Source organism: Fomitopsis serialis, assembly GCF_022376445.1.
Source record: "Fomitopsis serialis strain Sig1Antser10 chromosome Unknown B0H18scaffold_8, whole genome shotgun sequence".
NCBI lineage: Eukaryota > Fungi > Basidiomycota > Agaricomycetes > Polyporales > Fomitopsidaceae > Fomitopsis > Fomitopsis serialis.
Genome location: NW_025954968.1, coordinates 290,263 through 308,383, shown reverse-complemented (window position 1 = coordinate 308,383; position 18,121 = coordinate 290,263). Strand labels below are relative to the sequence as shown.

Here is an 18,121-nt window from a genome sequence, read left to right as displayed (position 1 = left end):
ACGATGGTGCGAACTTCAGTCTTTCCAATTCGGTTCGAGCAGCGGCCAGGGTATATCCGCGTGCGCCTCAGTGCCAAGCCGACAGCGACGATTCGCGGCGTTCTCGATCGCGTGTCCATGCGTGCAGCCGGGGTTTTGCATTCCCAGTCTTCTTTCAGTCCTTCGATCCTGCTGTGCTCTTCATCGTTGTCTGGTTATTTTGTGTGTCTGTCGCGCGACCTGGCCAAAGCTAGCAGTCCTTGGTGCGGTTGAGCTCTGAAGATCTGAAAGCCCAGGCTCGGGGGCGGGGATGTTATGCCCGGTTTGGCGTCGGAGTCTGTCCACTCATATCATGGCTAGCTGAGGGCGTCTCGAGACGAAACAGCCCAATTCCGAGTCTACTTGCAGCTGGCTTGCGCTACACGCACTTGCATGAACCTGAACCAAGTGGCTCTGCTACAAGAAGCGCGCGTCCGCTGACGACGAAGAAACCACAGCAATGTCTAGTGACTACGACATGCCTTCGTTCCGGTCGCTCGCAAGTGCTGCCTCCCGCTCTATCAAAGGTTACGTCGTGTCGCGTGAATCCAAACGACCAGCCTTGGTTGTTCAGGGGACCGGAGGCGAGAATGGGACTAGGCAGTCGTGGAGTCAATGGGCTGGGCAGAAACTCAAACAAGTCCAGGGAGGTGCGTCGGGCACAGAGTCGCTGGTTTTGTTCCCCGGATGGGCCACCAGGAGGTTTCACGAGGCACCCGAAACGAAGATTAGTCTAGAAGGTGAGTCAAGTCGCGCATGTGCATGTTCATGGCTGAAGACAAGCATGTGGTGTGTACAGAGGCACCCTTCGATGTCGAAGTCTTCATGTCAGGTTTCGCGTCTAAGTCAAGCGGGGCTGGTTTCAACACACGCTCAGGAAGAGCATTCCTCAAGATTGCCACCAGTATGTACTTATGCGAGTCCACACTGCGGTTGACGTTCATACATTGCCATAGCATTCGCTGCCTTGCCGAAGCTGGCCGCTCAATTAACGACGAACAGCCCACCGCCCATATCAAGAAATGTAAGCAGGTCGACGGAAGACCTGCTCAAGGATGTACATCTTCCTGCTCCGCCAGATGAGATGGACGAAAACGCAGAAGCGGAAGAACTAGAGCGACGACTACGTGATCTTGACATCGAGACGGCCAGCACCGCCTCGATGGCCACGGACGCCTCCTCGCTCTCCTATCCTTCGTCTGTCTCATCAACCTCGTCGGGCTATGGCACTCCGCGTGCGGATACCAGGGGCCCTGTGAGCGCCGCGGCGGCGGAGCTCATGCAAAAATGGAACACGAACCTGCAAGCACGGTTGCACCCTTTCTGGTGCTCCGTCCTTCCTGCACGGACCGTTCGCATTTCGATATTCGCCACTGACCCATCCTTAGAAGAATTTCGTGACAAGGTCGCGGATGATCAGCCACGTCGACCTTTGGCTACACAAGACGTTGTGACAGGGCCAGACGGCGCGTTCCAGGTGGCGTTCCGCGTCCCGTGGAAGGCTCTGTGTACACACCCGCAAGGAGTCCAGATTGCGTCCAGCGATAGACAGCGAGAGCACGACCTGATCGTCACTGCCGACTTGATGCCGCCGCCTTCGCCTCGCACACCGACCGCCACAGCATTCCCGCAGCAGCCGTTGCAAGGGGTGGATGAAGCGGATTCGACCGTCACGGCACTTCTGTCGGTGCCTCTCACGTACACGACTGTTCGTGTCATTTCCGATATCGATGACACCGTGAAACTTGCCAGTGTCCTGAGCGGGGCGAGGCAGTCTTCCAGAACGTCTTTGTCAAGGACCTCGACGAGAGCATCATACCCGGAATGGCGGAGTGGTACATGAACATGTGGACACGCGGCGTCCGCTTTCATTATGTGGTCGGTGCCTTAATTCACTGGACAGTGCCACGAACATGCTGACGTAGCTTTGTAACAGTCGAACGGGCCCTTCGAACTGTTGCCGGTTATCAACCATTCTTTCAGCTGTGCCGGCTGCCTCCTGGCTCCATTAAGCTCCGGTCTTATGCGGGCCGTTCGCTCTTCAGTGGACTTCTCTCCGCACCCGCGGCCCGGAAACGAGCCAGCGTCCTTGACGTAGTCAATAGCTTCCCTGACGCCCGCTTCGTATGCGTCGGTGACTCCGGCGAGCAAGACCTTGAGCTATACGCGAGCATCGCGAAGGAGAAGCCGGCACAGGTCCTAGCGATATTTATCCGCGATGTGAGTGCCGACAGCGGACTGCCGCCCCTCGACGACCCAACGGGTGTCAGGGTATTGCGGATGGAGAAGGACCCACAACAAGGCAATCGCCCTGTGCCGGTGGCGATCTCCAGGCGACCCAGTTCGAGGAAGGGCTTCGCGGCTGGTGGTCCCACTGGCATGGCGCGGTCGATATCTGGCATGGACGTACCTGTCCATGAGCCAGCGCGGAAGCCAGCAAGAATGCACTCCGACAACGAATTACTCCCCGGCCATCACGAGCCTGTTGGCTACTTCACATCGACTTCTCCGACGACGTCCCCGCTGACAGAGGAACCCGAGGACTATTTCAGGTCGACTCATTCCTCGCCCCAGTTGCGCACAGGGCAGGACGCGTCATCAGTACCGTCAACACCTCCTGGATCTCGACAGACATTGTCGGAACCCGAGCGGCGGCGGCTGGACTATCAAAGTCGTGTATGGCGAGCTAGGCTGGAAGCACCGGAACATATACCCTTGCGGATTTTCCGCAGACCTGATGAATGTATGGAGGCGCACATTATACTCGAGGGACTACTAGGACGACGGGAAGAGAATAACTTAATGGACTGAACATGATCCGAGGACGATGACTACACTGATGGAATGTATGTAACAGTATCAAGGGAAGACTGGTATATTACGATGCGGGAGGTACGAGTGACTGTGAGTCCGATGGTGTTACCTCACTGGACTCTCTCCTGGCGAGGAAGAAATCGATTCGTGCGAGTACGTCTTGCAGTTCCTGGGACGAAGTTGAGATGAGCACACACCAACAAGCGCACAGAAGAACATACTTTGTTGTCAGGATCGAAGGCTAGCCCAACCTGAATGGCCTCTTTGGCCTCGCTCTTTCGATCCATCTTCACGAGCACCTTGGCCTTCCTGAAGTAGCCTTTGCTCCAGTTGCGCCTCAGCTGGATGACAACCTCGGCGTCAACAAGGGATGCGATGTAGTCGCCTGCCTCGAGATATGCAGCAGCGCGGTTGGAGAGGACAGTGGCCAACTCCTCGCGCAGGAGGGCTTGGTGTTCCCAGGGCGCGCGCTGAGTTGCAACGTTTGCGGCCATTGTGTACCGCTGAATGGCCTTGTCATATAGTCCGCCCTTGAACAAGGCCTAGCGTTCTGTCAGAGGGTGCAAGCGTGCATGTTCGAGGCGATGACTTACATTGCCTTCCTCCTTTGTGTTTGTGACCGCCTGCGTCAGCTGCTTGTTTACCAAGTTGGGAGGTGGTGGGCAGCGCAGGTTGGTGTTGGTGTGCAGCGTGCGCGACAGGCGGTTCAAGCCGGCGTAGTCCACGTCGCAGTCCGCGCATTTCTCGACCTTGTGCACGGGACACAACACGGACACGTTCTCGGGGGGGCCCAGCGCGAACTCCACGGGGCGGAAGCTTGCCTCAATCATGGCCTGCATGAGGGCGTCCGGGGGACGCATGATCATCTGAGGCTGTTGGGGTGGCGGGCCATGGGTGTGTCCAGGATGCGTGCCAGGGCCGTGTGTGTGCGTCTGGGACATTGTCGTCGTCGTGGGCTGGTCGTGGAGGTCGTTGAAGCTGGCGTGCGGGAGCCTCGAGTCTCGCCCGCGAACGCCGCCCGCGGACGCGCCGGCGCGCGCTGCCACGTCGCCGAGGACACGTGCAGGATGCGGTGCTAAATTGGGGCAACGGCTTAGTCATCTCCCGGCCCGCCTACTTACATACGCAACCCCAGGGCCGCAATTTTTCCACTCGCCTTGTGGTGAACCATCACCTACTCTCAACGCTCATAGACACCAACGCTTGTCTCGAAACGAAAACTTCCTTTCGTTCAAGTTTCGCTTTAATATGTCCAATGGAATTGTGAACGGTACCGGACTTGAGAATCAGTTTGGTGAGTGTGCCGCTCCGAGACGGTCCCCATTGTGCACGTTACTGACGACAGCCTCGCAGCTTCTCTTGGTATCAATGGTACAAAACCAGCTTACATTCCCCCGCACATGAGAAATCAACCGCGGGCGGTATCCACCCCCGCGGCTCCTACCAACACTGGGTACGCGCTATCTCGTCGTTTCGCGGCAACATCTCGACTGACCATTTTCAACAGGAACAGCTGGGCTGACTCCCGCTCTTCCACTCCTTCTCGCGGTGGAGGTAGAGGCGGCTATGGCAACGACAGGAATGTCAGCGGAGGCAACCCTCGTGGGGGCGGCGGCGGATGGGGTGGTCGCGACAGTTCTTCGGGAGGAGGCGGTCGCGGCGGCGATAGTTCTGGTTTCGGCGCGTGGAGGGACGGTGTCCACGTCGCAGGATCCCGCAACCCGCGCATGGAAAAGGAGCTCTACGGGGATCCTGAAGATCCCTCCAAGCAGCACACCGGTATCAATTTCGACAAGTACGATGATATACCCATCGAGGCCACCGGTGCTGGCGTGCCGGAGCCTGTAAACGCCTTCACGAACCCGCCCCTTGACCCTGTCCTGCTGGAAAACATCAGCTACTCTCGTTACACCACGCCGACTCCCGTGCAAAAGTACTCGATACCTATCGTAGCCCTTGGCAGAGACCTAATGGCTTGTGCTCAGGTAAGCATCTGTTTTGTCGCACCCTTGTTTCAGTTTCTGATATCATCCGCAGACGGGTTCTGGCAAGACAGGCGGTTTCCTATTCCCAATCCTATCGGCATCCTTTACTAATGGTCCCAGGACACCCCCGGTCGACGCGACGGGCGGTGGATACGGACGCACTCGCAAAGCATACCCAACTGGCCTTATTCTCGCACCCACCCGCGAGTTGGTCAGCCAGATTCACGAAGAGGCCCGCAAGTTCTGCTACCGCTCCTGGGTCCGCCCGGCTGTGGTCTACGGTGGTGCCGACATCAACCAGCAGCTTCGCCAAATCGAGCGTGGCTGTGATCTTCTCAGCGCCACCCCGGGTCGTCTCGTCGATCTGATTGAGCGTGGGCGCATCAGCCTTGCCAACATTCAATACCTCGTCCTTGATGAGGCTGATCGTATGCTGGACATGGGTTTCGAGCCCCAGATTCGTAGGATCGTGCAGGGCGAGGACATGCCCGGCGTGACCGAACGCCAGACGCTCATGTTCAGTGCCACTTTCCCGCGCGACATCCAGATGCTTGCGAGGGACTTCATGAAGGACTACGTGTTCTTGTCCGTCGGTCGTGTTGGCTCGACCTCCGAGAACATCACGCAGAAGGTCGAGTACGTCGAGGACAACGACAAGCGCTCCGTACTGCTCGATGTGCTTTCCGCCTCGGATGCCGGCCTTACCCTCGTCTTCGTCGAGACGAAGCGGATGGCGGACATGCTCTCGGACTTCCTGCTGGCAAATCACCTGCCTGCGACCTCTATCCACGGGGACCGGACGCAGCGCGAGCGTGAAATGGCGCTTCAAACCTTCAGGACCGGACGCACACCAGTTCTTGTCGCTACGGCTGTGGCGGCCCGTGGTCTCGATATTCCGAACGTCACCCACGTCGTCAACTACGATCTTCCCTCCGACATCGACGACTACGTCCACCGTATCGGTCGTACTGGTCGTGCGGGTAATACTGGAATCGCGACTGCATTCTTCAACCGCGGAAACAAGAATATTGTCCGCGACCTGCTTGAACTGCTCCGCGAGGCCAACCAGGAGATCCCGGCATGGCTGGAGACGGTGCGCACGAGAGTTCCTTGGTGGTGGCCCGCGTGGCCGCGGTGGTCGCGGCCGTGGGGGTGCCCGCACGGCATCGAACCGCGATTTCCGGTCGGGAGGTGGCGCTGGTGGCGGCCGTGGTGGCAGCAGTGGTGGCTACGGCGGTAGCCCCGCGTACGGAGGCTATGGTGGCGGAGGTTATGGGGGCGGAGGCTACGGTGGCGGAGGTGGCAGCGGTGGCGGAGGTGGCGGTAGCTGGTGGTAAATCCCCTAGTTGCGCTACCCTATGCCCCCACCTCCCTGAGCGTACCGTAGTATGCCTCTCCATATGCCTATTCTTTCTCTCGCAGTCTTGTTTACCGACGTCATCACACTCATCGGGTGCGCCGGTGGTTGTCGTCTTTCCATTCGGTTCCCTGGACTATGCGCTGCTCTCACATCATTGCGGTCTCGTTGCATCTGCTGCTCATCGTTATTGTACGGCCCACCTAATCGTCTGTTTTCATAGTATACGTGTCCGTAGACGAGGGGCCATCCTCGAGCATGAGCAGATATGTTACAGTGTCGGTCTTCGTTTCGCGATACCCTACTTATTGCGACGCGCAGGTCGTACATCCTATAGCTTAGCACCACGAGACAATCTGTTAGAGCATCGCACATCTTGTACCGTAGTCATAGTCTAGCATTTTTTATGAAGCTGAAATCGCTTGTAATGCCCTTGTCATTGTGCGTGTATTCCGCGGGGACGCCACACTGTGCCACGATTGTAGTCATCAATCCGGCTACCGCCCGCCAATCAGCGCGAGGCCCTTGCCTGTGCACTCATCGAGGGTTGCGTGGCAGTCTTTCTGCTCTCTCCCTACCACACCACACTTCCCACCGCGGCCCCTTTCTTGGATCAGAGCACCGAGCCGCACACAGCTCACGAGTGCTTGCCTCCGTCGCAGCCGCCACTGCCAGACATGTACCGCGCCCTCTCGCCCATATTCGACGTCCCCGAGCTGCCGACCCTCAGGCGGGTGAAGCCGCTCCCCAAGCGTCGACGCACATCCGAGCCATCGCAGAATGACGCCGCCGGCCGCCCCTGCCCGCCGTGCCACCCGGCATGCTGGACGCCTCGCCCGAGGAGCTGCTCGCCCACGCAGACGCCCTCAGCGCCCAGATGGCCTCCAGTCGTACTACATGCCCGTCCTCGGCGGCGTGCAGGAGCTGTTCGGCAGGGGCCTCGCCGCGCCGCTGGCACGCCGACCGACCTCGGCGGGAGCACGTACGGCTGGGCTGGGCGACTACCGGGGGCCAGGACGAGGACGAGCTCGGCGACGGCGACTACATGGAGCACCTGCAGCAGCCGGGGAACACGAAGAAGAGGAAGGTGCCCGCGAACATGTCGGGCGGGATGCATGGGCGGGACTCGGGGGAACTCGGGCGCGGAGGACGAGCCGGGCGAGCGGGGCATACCGACGGGTGGCCGCACCGACCGCGAGACGACGCCGCGGGCGACAAGCTCGCGCTGCGCAAGGGGAGGCTACCGAAGGCGACGCTCGCGGGGCTGCAGCACAAGGAGCTGCTGAGGGCCCGGAAGCGGCAGCTGCAGGCCGTCATCGGGCAGCTGTCCCAGCAGGGAGACACGCTCGCGCTCGACCAGGCGCTCTCCGCCAGCTACCCGTTCGCCGCATGAGTCTCAGCGACAGGCCTCCGCCACTGCTGAGGGTGCGCCTCTCCCGGCGCCGAGGACCTCGGCTCGCACGAGCGTTCAGAGCGTTCCGCGCTGCTCTCCCGTCTGACACCTACGAGGCCAAGATCGTCGTTCCTCCCGAAGCGGACTTCTCGTTTGTGTGCGACAGTCTCAGTGAGTGGAACATCGTGGCTAGTGACAGTCTGACTAAGAAGGATGCAGCCTCGAAGCGCCTAGTGGCGACAAAGGAGGAAGTCGCAGCTTTGCATGCCCGCTTCGAAGCAGAGCTCGCGAGGCAGGCGGCGAAAGCGGCTGAAGCAGCTAAGCAGGCTGCCGCCACGCTGAACGGCCCGCTGGCCAAAAGGAATAATCGCTCCAAGCGCGGGGCGCGTGGTGCGGACGGGAAGGCTGCGAACCTCGAGCAATCCCTGCTAGGCGGACAGACAGGCAGCGGGAAGAAGAAAAAGCGATCCGCCCTGGCAAACGCGTCGAATCCACACCACTTGCGGAACTACGTCCCGTCGCGCCTCCCTAACTCCGCGCAAGTGAACATGGCTCAGAACGCCGCGAATGCGCAGAACCTGCTCAGCCCGCTGCCCATCGGCTTCCTGTCTGCCGAGCTGCCCCCTCGCCGCCGAAAGAAGAACGAGCGCCCGGCCGTGCCGGTCCCGACGCTCACGAACCCAGCGGACGAGTGGATCTGTCCGTTCTGCGAATACAGTCTCTTCTACGGGGACGAGCTGGGCTACCAGCGCGCTATCCGGAACAGGAAGAAGATACTGCGACGCCGCCGGAGGGCACGCGAGCGTGCTGCCGCGGCGGCAAGCGGTACGAGCGCTGCAAAGGCGTCGGAGAAGGAGGTGCCGGCGGCTGACGATGCGTACCCCGCGTACGAGACGCCAGCGTACGAGAGCGGTGCGGCTGCGTCTGGCAGGCAGGCGAGGTGGAAGGACGAGCGGGACCGAGGGGGGCAGGCCCATGTCCACAACGGTGCAGCGCACGGCGCTGTCGGATAATTCTCCGTGCATACACGGATGTGCAGTCGTTCTCCGATCCGCAAGCGTATACAGCAGACACTCGTTAGCACATTGCTAGACCTCTAATGCATTTTTATTGCCTGGTACGGATGATGAGATTGGGTGGGAGATGCAGGGGGATCCAGATGTGGCGCGAGATTGGGTTTATCACGTGGGAAGATGGATGAGTTACATTGACAAGCTTCTCCGATGGCTCTGTGTTTGAATTCGCGTGGCGGCTGTTCCGCAGCGAAGCGCGCCCGACGGGGCCAAGTGGAGGAAAACTGTCTGCGAGCGTCGACGGCGGCACAGCGCACCAGCAGAGCAGCAGCCCGCACACAGCACGCCCCGCCCAGCGGCCGCGCGCAATTTTAGTGCAGCTGAGCGGTAAGACGCGGGCCCGAATTCAGCGGCCCCGTTGGCAGCAGCGTGAATAATCAGCATCTGTCACTCTTCTCGACAAACCCGCACGGACAACATTCGCGCTCGCGAGCAAGAGAGGATCCCCGGGCTTGCTCTGTTCGGGCAGACGGCTCCCGCGGGCGACGGCAAAGTAAGTGTCTCTGCGTTGGACGCGGCTCGCGAGTTCGCCTCGATAGATCTGCCGATCGGCGTCGCTGGTCTTGTTGATTCACAATCAGGCTGCGCCGTTCCCCGCCTCTTGGCCGCCGCCAGATGTGGCCCACTCGCCTTGTCTTGTCCTCGACTCGTCTGCGCGCCGTCCCAGGCCTGCGAGCTGCCACAGGGGCGTCCACTCCTTTCTTTTTTCTGCTCCCCGTCTGGCCCTTTGCTCGCACCGCCCAGCTCTATTAATGCGCTGCCCCTCCCTCGGTCCCATGCCTGCTGTTTATTCCTATGACCGCCCCCGCTATCCGGGCCCTCTCTTTTCTCCAGTCGCTCACCCGTCTCCCCGCAGCTCGACCCCTGTCAGTTCCTACACATCACTCGACCACGCGCTGGACCCGCCAGGCGCGCGCGAGTCCAACCATCCTGCCCACCAACCACCACCATCACCCTCGGCCCACCCGACTTCCGCGCAGATGACGTCGGACAGCCGCTACGCCTACCCGCCCCCGCCCGACGCCGCCCCTGCCTACGCCTACGCCCCTTATCCGCCGCCCTACGCCCACGGCCAGTATGCACAGGACATGGCTCGTCCGCCCGTCCGCCCTGCGTCGTCCCAGGCCAGTCGGCGCATCCACCCCCGCCACACGCCCCGCCGCCCTATCATGGCCCCCGGGCTACCCGGCGCACCCGCCGTATGGCCCGCCTACATACGGAGTCGCCCCGGCGCCCCCGGGCCCTTGGACGGGTGAGGGTTGGACTCATCATCCTCACTATCCTCCGCCTCATCCTCCAGGTCAAGATCACCCTTACAGTTCTAATGGCTCAAGGCCCGACCCGCCTGCAGAGGAGCACAGGCCCTATCCACCCCCGCCCGCCCGTGGTGAAGAGCGGCCGCCCCGCCCTGCCGAAGCGCCGCCTCAATCTAAAGTACGTAACGGACGAGAGAGCGAGCCCCCAGCGCCAGGGCCGTCGCGGTCGCCGCCGCTGGGCATGGACTTTGGCAAGGTGCAGTGGTTCCCGTCGCTTCGTCGCGCCTCCTGCCACTCACCCGCCGCGTGGCTACTACCCACAGCTGATAGAACAGTATGGCATCTTACTCGAGACCACCGCCTCCCTCACGCATCCCAGCAACTCGCCGCGACTGAGCATCCCCCAGGAGATCATGGAACGCATGATACAGGCAGGTGCGTTCGGGCTGCAGACACTGGAAGCTGCGAGCCGACGGGCCGCCCCGGCGAGCCTCCGCGCCCGCCGACGGGCGACCACGCCCAGGAGGAAGGCCAGAGTGATGGAGACGACGCCAAGGCGCGACAGGTCAGTTGATCGTGGCAAACTCTGTGTCGAACTCTGTTGACCAGCGTCCGATCTACGACCCGGTCTCCAGCCCGCGCCATCTGGCGAAAATGGAGAGGGTCAACGTGTCTGGGGTGCAATGCCACCTCCACTCCGAGTGGCGCCGAGGGCCGATGGGTGCGTCGCTCAGCATATATTCGAGTATTCGCATAACCTGACGAGTCGCGATCTAGGCCCCCGTACATTATGCAATGCTTGTGGCTAGTGTATGCAAAACTCGTCCGTTGCCGCGTTCCTCGACTCGGATTGCTGTGTTGTCTGACAATTGTTACCGTGCAGATAAGAAACGCAACAGGGATCCTCGCGGTCGCAGCGCCTACCTTAACCCCCAGCACGGCGGACAAAACGCCGCTAACTTCGTGGACGAGCCCGGCCACGCATCCAGCGGCGGCAGCGACGACGAAGACTCGTACGGCTCGCAGGACCGTCGGAGCGACGGCGGATACCACGGCGGACGGGAATGACCGTTCACCGGGCGCTGGGATCATCTTGTTTCTTTGGGTTCTCTTCCGTGTCATCGGGGACTAGGCCGCTGTCTGCGCTTTCTGTCTGCGTGAGGAATATTGTATTCGCGTTTGATATCTTGTTCCTTGGTCCCCCCGTGTCGCTGTGATATCCTCCTTTGTATTGATAGGGTCAGCCGTGCGTTTCTTTTCCGCCTCGCTGCCGTACATAGTTGCACTGACTCGATGCCTGGCGTTTTGTCAGGCCGTGTCCCCCCGTTCCGTAGCTGTACAGCATTCCGCTGGGCCCGCTGTCCGTAGGTGTGCCATGGCACTCTTCCATGACTCTATGTGTACTCCGCAGGTCCCATGGAGGGGCGTCTATGACGTGCTTATCAGCGCCCTAGGTATTACTTCCTTGTCAAATAGTACGTTCTTCCCGCTACCAGGATACTTTGTGGCCTTCCCCTGAGAGCAAAAGGTCCACGCTTGGTCCCCGCCCGGCTTCGCAGAGACTTCGTCCGAACTGGGTCTCGTCCGATCAAGGGGCCGCGCGCTGTTCATGGGTATCTCGTGAGTGACCGCTGATTCCGCCAGGTGAGGATCCGGCCTCAACTTCAGTCGGTACATGTAGCGGCGCCTGGGCGACGCTTGAATCGCGATAAATCGAGGACACGACGAGGCGAGCCTGCAGGACCATCCTGCCTAATTACGCAGACCGGCCATTCCTACTCCAATTGTTAGGCTCGCAGACCAGTCAGACTCCCGACCTGGACCCGCTGACGAAGACGAAGATTCACACATCTCGCGTCCGGGAGCATGTGGATGATATTCTGATTCAACCCCATCTGACTCCGATAACGCAAGGACCAGAGAGGGTATCTTCATTACGCATTGCTCTCGCCGCAATCACCGCCTCCATGCTCACCGTTGCGCCGTCTACTGCAGCCCGCTAGGCATGAGCATATGCTCGTCGAATATGCGACCACTGTGGTCTGCCGGCGCTATACTTCGAGAGCTGAGCTGTACTACTTAGACGGGTTACGTTGATCGGTGAGTCACAATCAGTCCATACGGATGCTTCGCGGATAGATGGGTTCCTTTCCAGAGTGCGGGGACCAATGAGCCTGGAATCACCACTTCCGCCAGGGCGGATCTCCGAGAAGCCTGAAATGCGGACGCAGAAGCCCTGTCAAGGGGTTGAGCTGTGTGGACCGCTCGTCCACACCGTGATACGAAATCGCACACAGCCCGATGAACGAGAATAACAACGGGTAAAATAGCATTATGCCAATGGTCGAGGGATACATCTACGCTACCTAAAAATACATAAAGATACACTGCCAAACTGTTCGTCATGAGCCCTGGACGCCTCCCTGGACAGCTTTGTTCGCGTTCATCTGCATCTGCTGGGTGTGCGTCGAGATGTTCGGCATCTGCACCTGGCCGTTCGCAACGGGCCCGCCCCGACCCATCTGCCAGTAGCCAGCGGGAATCTGCCCGGGCTGCACTGGGTAGTAATATCGAGCCATGTAGTTAGCGGCCTGCAGCTGCTGAGCCGTCTGTTGAGCGGCCTGCGGGTTCGCCGGTGCTCCTGCCTGTGTACCGCCGTTGGCGATATGATGCGCGACCATGTGCGGCTGTGGCGCGTGCCCCTGGGCGGGTTGCCGAACTGTGCAGCATACTGACTTTGGAGCGCGGCGTAGTTGTAGTTACCCTGAGTAGCTGGCTGACCGGGTTGCGCCTGAGCCTGGGATTGTGCTTGCGCTTGCACCTGCGCTTGAGCATGCGCCTGCGCCTGCGCTTGCGCTTGCTGTGTATTCGTTGGCATTGGCGACTGGGTTGTTAGTCGCTGTGACCCTGCCAATGGGCTGCTACGCTGTGGTGTTGAACCCTGGCTCGAGTTCATAGGACTACGGTTGACCGGCGTCGCACTGCGGCCAGGCTGGCTGAGCCGTTGCTGAGTAGCATTCTGGTACGGCGGATAGTATTGAATATAGTGCGAAGCCGCCTGGCCTTGAGGGTGCGCGCCGGGTTGAACGGGTTGTGGAAAGGCGCCAGCCGCCGTGCCGTTCGCCGCTGCTACTGCGGCAGCAACAGCCTGCTGATTCTTCTTCTTGAGCAAGAGGTTCTGTACGGCGGCTTGCTGTGGGGGCATCTGATACGGCGCATGGATTGGTTGCGCAGTAACAGGATGCGTGCTCTGTGGCCGCGGCGTCGCAGTGACATGGGTAGGCTGGGAAGGTGGCCGCTGCATGGCAGATGGTGGACGTGCATCCGTGTTTGGGGGTGTCTGGGAAGAGGAAGCGCCATTCAACGGGGGATGGGGTGACTGGGACGCGCGTGGGGGCGTGCGGTGTGCCATTTGGACCGCATGTGCCTGTAGATGCGCCGGTATAGCCGATGGCCCGTGGCCAACTTGCTGTACTGGTGTAGCTGATGTCCGCGGCACTTGTGGCGGCTGTTGTGTGGCCTCGCCGAGTCTCGGCCTTTTGACAGCCTCTGCGGTGGCTTGAGTAGCTACAGGCTGCGCGGGAGCAGCGACAGGGGGTGGAGGGACAGCAATGGCAGCGGGCACCGCCGGAGGCATTGGCACAGATGGCTGATTATATGAGGAGACAGCTGGAGCAGGAGCAGCAGGAATCCCAGGCGCTCCATACCCAGGCGCTGAGGAGGCTGTCGGCGCCTGGTTCGCCTTGTTGCCGGCCTGAGCTGCAGCAGCCTCCGCCATTCTCACCCTTTGCAGGGCCTCCAAGATGCGGAAACTGGTGTAAACGCGAAGTTAGCGGCGCACCCACAGGGATCACGCGATCAGGTGCTTACCTTGGCGCAGACACAGCTGGACGCGTATACTTTGGGTTCATAAAATGCGCTAGCTTTGCCCTGCGGTTCTTCTCTGTCTCTTGGTCCTCTGTTCCATGACGGCGGCCTTGCGCTTCAAAGACAGTGGTGCTGTGGGTACAGAAGCCCGGAGTGTGTTATTGGCCATGCGAGTAAGGTGGGGATCGGAATCAAGGCACAGCGGGGGGGCAGTGGCAATCTGTAGCCGTGGGTTAAGGGTGACGGTTTGCCAGACGTATAGTCAGTTCAGACGTACTAGGATCCGCGCCTCCACCTCCAAGGCATCCAGGTCCGACCATGCATTGCCCGCTTGCTTATTCATTAGACATATGTCCGTCCACAGAGTCTCCGGATTTGGGCTCAGCACGACCCGGGTCTTCTGAGGCTCCTCGAGGGTCTGGTCGGTGGCTTCGGTGGACGGTAATCATGAACCTCCACAATCATGCATCCTGCGAGAGCATGTAAGAAAAAGACGTGGTCCAACAATGCAACTGACTCACCATCGTAGAACGGAAGCTTGGCAGCATCGAACAACTCTAGGAAGTCCACTGGTATCCGCTGCGCGCGGATATCATCCAAGAGTGACTAGGACACACAAAGCACATCAGCGGGTATTTAAGAACATGCAGCAAGCGAGACACACCGCCATCTGGTGATTGTACAAACACTTGGATCCATTATTCAACTGCCAGAAGTCCGGGTATAACCTCACGGTGAACGAGGGCGGAGACGACTCGTGCGCCTCCAACAGCCCCTCGAAGAAGCGCGTCGCGTTGTAGGTCGCCATACTGCAGAGAGCGTGTGATATCGGTGGGTATGGCTGGTCATGAAGAGTACATCGCGTCGTGGGCTGAAAGGAGTACAAGTGCCGCCACCGACGTTCGGCGGGTGGCTGTGGCTGAGCGGAAGTGGTCGTCCTCCGCCAGGAATGGCAAACCATTGTGTTATGTAAGCACGCACTCCAAGATGACCCGTGGGAACCATGATCTAATGGCGGGGGCCAAGATCTGTGAGTGCGATTTCTGCAAAGCCTTGAATCTATGTCGGCGGAGCAGCTCAAGGAGGTGCGCACTGGCCCGTTATTAGCGAAGGGGTTTACTAGAATCTGGTTGTACAGCTCATCCCTTTCCTCCACGAACAAAACCCGCAAGTCCGCCAGATCGCCCTCGCGAATCTGGTCGGGCACACCCCGAAGGACGCACCAAACCGCCAGATCTTCTTTGCAGGGCTGAGTGGAGGTGGCTTGCAGCAGCAAGGAGACAACCAGATTATTCGGGACCTCAAGTTGCTATGTCGCGATCAACTTGTATGTTAAAGCCAGCATACCAGACATTTGTGAGGACTTGAACTCACCGATATTTTTTCACAGGCAACCGCTCATGATGCCTTCAGGGCTCTTGTGAACCTGTCAGACTCTCCTCTGATGCTCGGACCTCTCTCAGAGCCGTCTTTCGTCAATTTTATTGTATCATACATCCTTGTTCGTACCTTACATACATCTCCCACTGACCATGAAATCTAACGGAGTCTACCGCAGAACCATCAAGCGACACTGGCTGATCTCGCGTCAATGCTCTTGTCTAACCTCACCACCTCAACATCAGTGTGTTCCACGCTTCTCAATCTAACTGTATCGATACTTCCGGATCCAAAATCACCGACACTGTATTTCCCTGTACAATCTCAATGCGGCACATGCCCTGCGCCTGTGCCCTACCCTGCCGGAGAGCCACGGAGCGTGGGCGCGCTGCCTCTACTCTTGGATGCCTTCGTACAAGGCGCCGCCGCAGAGGAGACGGAAGACAAAGAGAAGCGCATCAGAAAAGGCACTCTGCACTTCCTCTCCAGCGTCTTCGCAAACCTCAGCACGGTCAGTAGCCTGCATCGCTATCGCCTCTAGATTGTAGAGTGTCGCTGAGTTCCTGGTCATCTTTAGACACCTACGGGTCGCATGTTCTTCTTGACGCCTCTCCCTACCGATCCATTGAAGTCCGAAGGAGACCTGGAGTATCCCCTGACTAAGCTCTTGTCCTTCACCGAACATAAGATACTATCCGAAGAGGCGGCGTGGCGTCGACGATCAAGTGAGCTGTCCTTTGAATGTGCTCCTGCTCAGAAGCTGACCAATGCTGGCGTAGAAATTGTGCCTTTCATGTGCAGGCTCATCGCGCTCTGCTATCATCAGAATCTGAACGCGTCGCAGTGCCGCCTTCCACTGCAGAAGCATCAGGAATGGACATATTGCCTTATGTTCTCCTTCCCCTCGCTGGTCCAGAAGAGTTTGACCTTGAGGTGCGTGGAACATGCTCGGCTGTGCCTGAATCAGTGTCTGAAGGACAATCCAGGACCAAGAGCTACTCCCGCCAGCTCTACAGTTCCTGCCAGCAACAAAGACCCGAGAACCGGATTCCGTGCTTCGTCTGACACATGTCGAGACCTTGCTCTTGCTCTGCACAACGCGCTGGGGCCGGGACTACATGCGAAGTCACGGAGTGTACGAGATAGTCCGTGCCCTACACGAGAACGAACAGGTCGACAAGGCCAGTCCGTCTCTAGTTCTTGTGCCTTTTACCCGCGCTGATGTTGACATGTGAAACAGATCTCGGAACATGTCGAGCGTCTGGTGAACTTTTTGCAGCGGGCTGAGGGACCTGACACCCAGGACGATACTGCGAGCGGGATTGTGGAGGCTGCGGAGGACGCGGAAGCAGATGAGGATAGTAGGATAGAGGAAATATGAAGAGTCTTCCCACTAGACTAATTTGGTAGAGGTTGCAGTCCTTTTAATGCGTGTCTGCCCAATGTGGCATTAATATCTGAGTCAGTCCTTCGTGGGCTTGCTGACGGCAGGGCATTCGACACATTATACCATCGTGCGTACATTTCTACAAAATCTTCCCTTGACCCTGCCTGATGTGATTGAATCCTCGATCGGCTCGTGAGCGGGCACCACTACTTGGTTCCGTCACGTCTACGGTATCTCTATGTATATGCCATTTCGATTAGTACAGACAGTCTGTACGTCTACTGTACGGCTTCAACAATCGCTTGCAACGTTTTCTGAGGATCGTCCCAATGTGGCTGTTGATTCGACAAATCAGACGTGCAACATAGTTGAGCAGAATGTACTGCTGAGCACTCACAAAGTGATTCCCGCCCGGGATCATCCTAAAGTTGATCAGCCCGCCTCCGTTGGCCTCGTGGTCCGCCAGGATGTCGAAGTACGCTGAAATGCCAAACGACGGCGCTGCGTCGCAGCCCAAATGCCATATTTTCATCTCCGGCAACAGCGAGCGAACGTCGCGATCGAAACACGCCTTGCGGAATGCCGGCAGCGAAGAAGCGAACATGCCACGCAGGAGCGGCAACTCCTTCACGGGCTCAATCATTGCAGCACGCTCATCCGCGGACATATTGTAGATTGTAGGTGCGCGCGAGCTGGACGGGACGATATATTCGATGACGCTCTTGTCGCGCGTGGACAGGTCGCCATGGTCGAAGTAAGCTGTGAACCACTGGAGGTATAGCTGATCGCGCTTCTGCTCAGGGACCGAAGGGATGTTGCTGTACATCCAGGACTCTGCTGGGAGCGAATAACCGAGAGCGACTGACGGCGGGTCTGCGGTACGAGGTAAGTGTCACGAACCGGTAGCTGAGCAAGCTTCACTTCAAGGGACTTACCCTCTATGATGAGAGCACGCACGTACCGAGCGAGACGTGCTCGTATCTCGGGTGGGTAGCTGCCAATGTCGGCAATGGCCCGAGTGACATAGCGTGTGCCTAGGGACCAGCCTAGGAGGGCAAGCCCGCCGCCCTGGCGATCACTCGAGATGGGTGGTATGTCTTCCCTTTGCACGAAAGCATCCACGAAATACCCGATCTCGCTGCAGAGTTGGTCAGAGACCTTGAGCTTCTCCGCATCGGTACCAGTGATAAGCAGTTTCGCCGACTGCTCAGATACCGGTGTGGACCCCCCAAATCCACGTCGATTGATCGCGACAATGCGCAAGTTGGCGGAATGTGCATGGCTTGCAGTCGCGTGAATATCACTGGGACGATCCGGTAAGCTGACTGGGGCGTCGACGTCGTAGAGTAGGGGTAACTTACGATTGTTGAATATGATACCATGCACGCGAAGACTGTGATGTACGGTGCACCTAATGCCGAGCGAGGCACACCGCTGTCCGTGTAGGTGAGCTCGCTACCGTCGGAGTCAAGTTTGAGTGCAGGCATTGTGTAAACCTGGGCACCATGGACCGTCACTGGTGGTCTTTTAAGTACATCGCACACACTGTCTGCGAAGGGGAAATTTCATCCATTCAGTCTAGTAGGTTTGA

At 59.0% G+C, this 18,121-nt stretch overlaps 8 protein-coding genes across 8 annotated transcripts; 5 read left to right on the top strand and 3 right to left on the bottom strand.

The window, feature by feature from the left end:
- Nucleotides 1–478: 478 nt before the first annotated feature.
- On the top strand, nt 479–2,829 carry B0H18DRAFT_1083048 (uncharacterized protein; the record flags this gene model as incomplete). The annotated part of the gene is made up of 5 exons (XM_048031613.1): nt 479–758; nt 818–922; nt 975–1,769; nt 1,793–1,920; nt 2,002–2,829. The coding sequence occupies 5 exons, from the start codon at nt 479–481 to the stop codon at nt 2,827–2,829; spliced, it is 2,136 nt and encodes a 711-aa protein (XP_047897824.1).
- A 113-nt stretch (nt 2,830–2,942) lies between these two features.
- B0H18DRAFT_870574 (uncharacterized protein) lies at nt 2,943–3,671 on the bottom strand (the record flags this gene model as incomplete). The annotated part of the gene is made up of 2 exons (XM_048040105.1): nt 2,943–3,374; nt 3,426–3,671. The coding sequence occupies 2 exons, from the start codon at nt 3,669–3,671 to the stop codon at nt 2,943–2,945; spliced, it is 678 nt and encodes a 225-aa protein (XP_047897823.1).
- A 409-nt stretch (nt 3,672–4,080) lies between these two features.
- On the top strand, nt 4,081–6,057 carry B0H18DRAFT_1115393 (P-loop containing nucleoside triphosphate hydrolase protein; the record flags this gene model as incomplete). The annotated part of the gene is made up of 4 exons (XM_048033256.1): nt 4,081–4,126; nt 4,186–4,285; nt 4,340–4,817; nt 4,870–6,057. 4 exons carry the CDS (start codon nt 4,081–4,083, stop codon nt 6,055–6,057), a joined length of 1,812 nt encoding a protein of 603 aa, XP_047897822.1.
- A 623-nt stretch (nt 6,058–6,680) lies between these two features.
- B0H18DRAFT_983421 (uncharacterized protein) lies at nt 6,681–8,687 on the top strand. The gene is made up of 5 exons (XM_048044619.1): nt 6,681–6,982; nt 7,035–7,089; nt 7,190–7,500; nt 7,569–7,738; nt 7,787–8,687. The coding sequence occupies exons 1-5, from the start codon at nt 6,852–6,854 to the stop codon at nt 8,578–8,580; spliced, it is 1,461 nt and encodes a 486-aa protein (XP_047897821.1). The 5' UTR covers nt 6,681–6,851; the 3' UTR covers nt 8,581–8,687.
- An 865-nt stretch (nt 8,688–9,552) lies between these two features.
- Nucleotides 9,553–10,978, top strand: B0H18DRAFT_643655 (uncharacterized protein). The gene is made up of 4 exons (XM_048038921.1): nt 9,553–10,152; nt 10,220–10,461; nt 10,532–10,617; nt 10,674–10,978. Exons 1-4 carry the CDS (start codon nt 9,718–9,720, stop codon nt 10,703–10,705), a joined length of 795 nt encoding a protein of 264 aa, XP_047897820.1. The 5' UTR covers nt 9,553–9,717; the 3' UTR covers nt 10,706–10,978.
- Nucleotides 10,979–12,200: 1,222 nt separating this feature from the next.
- B0H18DRAFT_983411 (uncharacterized protein) lies at nt 12,201–14,706 on the bottom strand. The gene is made up of 8 exons (XM_048044618.1): nt 14,428–14,706; nt 14,285–14,369; nt 14,217–14,233; nt 14,041–14,181; nt 13,867–13,983; nt 13,767–13,843; nt 12,633–13,708; nt 12,201–12,537 (listed from the first exon to the last, which is right to left on the bottom strand). The coding sequence occupies exons 1-8, from the start codon at nt 14,569–14,571 to the stop codon at nt 12,299–12,301; spliced, it is 1,896 nt and encodes a 631-aa protein (XP_047897819.1). The 5' UTR covers nt 14,572–14,706; the 3' UTR covers nt 12,201–12,298.
- A 100-nt stretch (nt 14,707–14,806) lies between these two features.
- On the top strand, nt 14,807–16,614 carry B0H18DRAFT_1092922 (DUF383-domain-containing protein). The gene is made up of 9 exons (XM_048032332.1): nt 14,807–14,848; nt 14,902–15,090; nt 15,154–15,264; nt 15,322–15,654; nt 15,721–15,812; nt 15,845–15,868; nt 15,923–16,076; nt 16,130–16,324; nt 16,384–16,614. Exons 1-9 carry the CDS (start codon nt 14,825–14,827, stop codon nt 16,522–16,524), a joined length of 1,263 nt encoding a protein of 420 aa, XP_047897818.1. The 5' UTR covers nt 14,807–14,824; the 3' UTR covers nt 16,525–16,614.
- Nucleotides 16,615–18,078, bottom strand: B0H18DRAFT_983406 (uncharacterized protein). The gene is made up of 4 exons (XM_048044617.1): nt 17,917–18,078; nt 17,466–17,812; nt 16,928–17,403; nt 16,615–16,865 (listed from the first exon to the last, which is right to left on the bottom strand). Exons 1-4 carry the CDS (start codon nt 18,015–18,017, stop codon nt 16,809–16,811), a joined length of 981 nt encoding a protein of 326 aa, XP_047897817.1. The 5' UTR covers nt 18,018–18,078; the 3' UTR covers nt 16,615–16,808.
- Between the last annotated feature and the right edge of the window lie 43 nt (nt 18,079–18,121).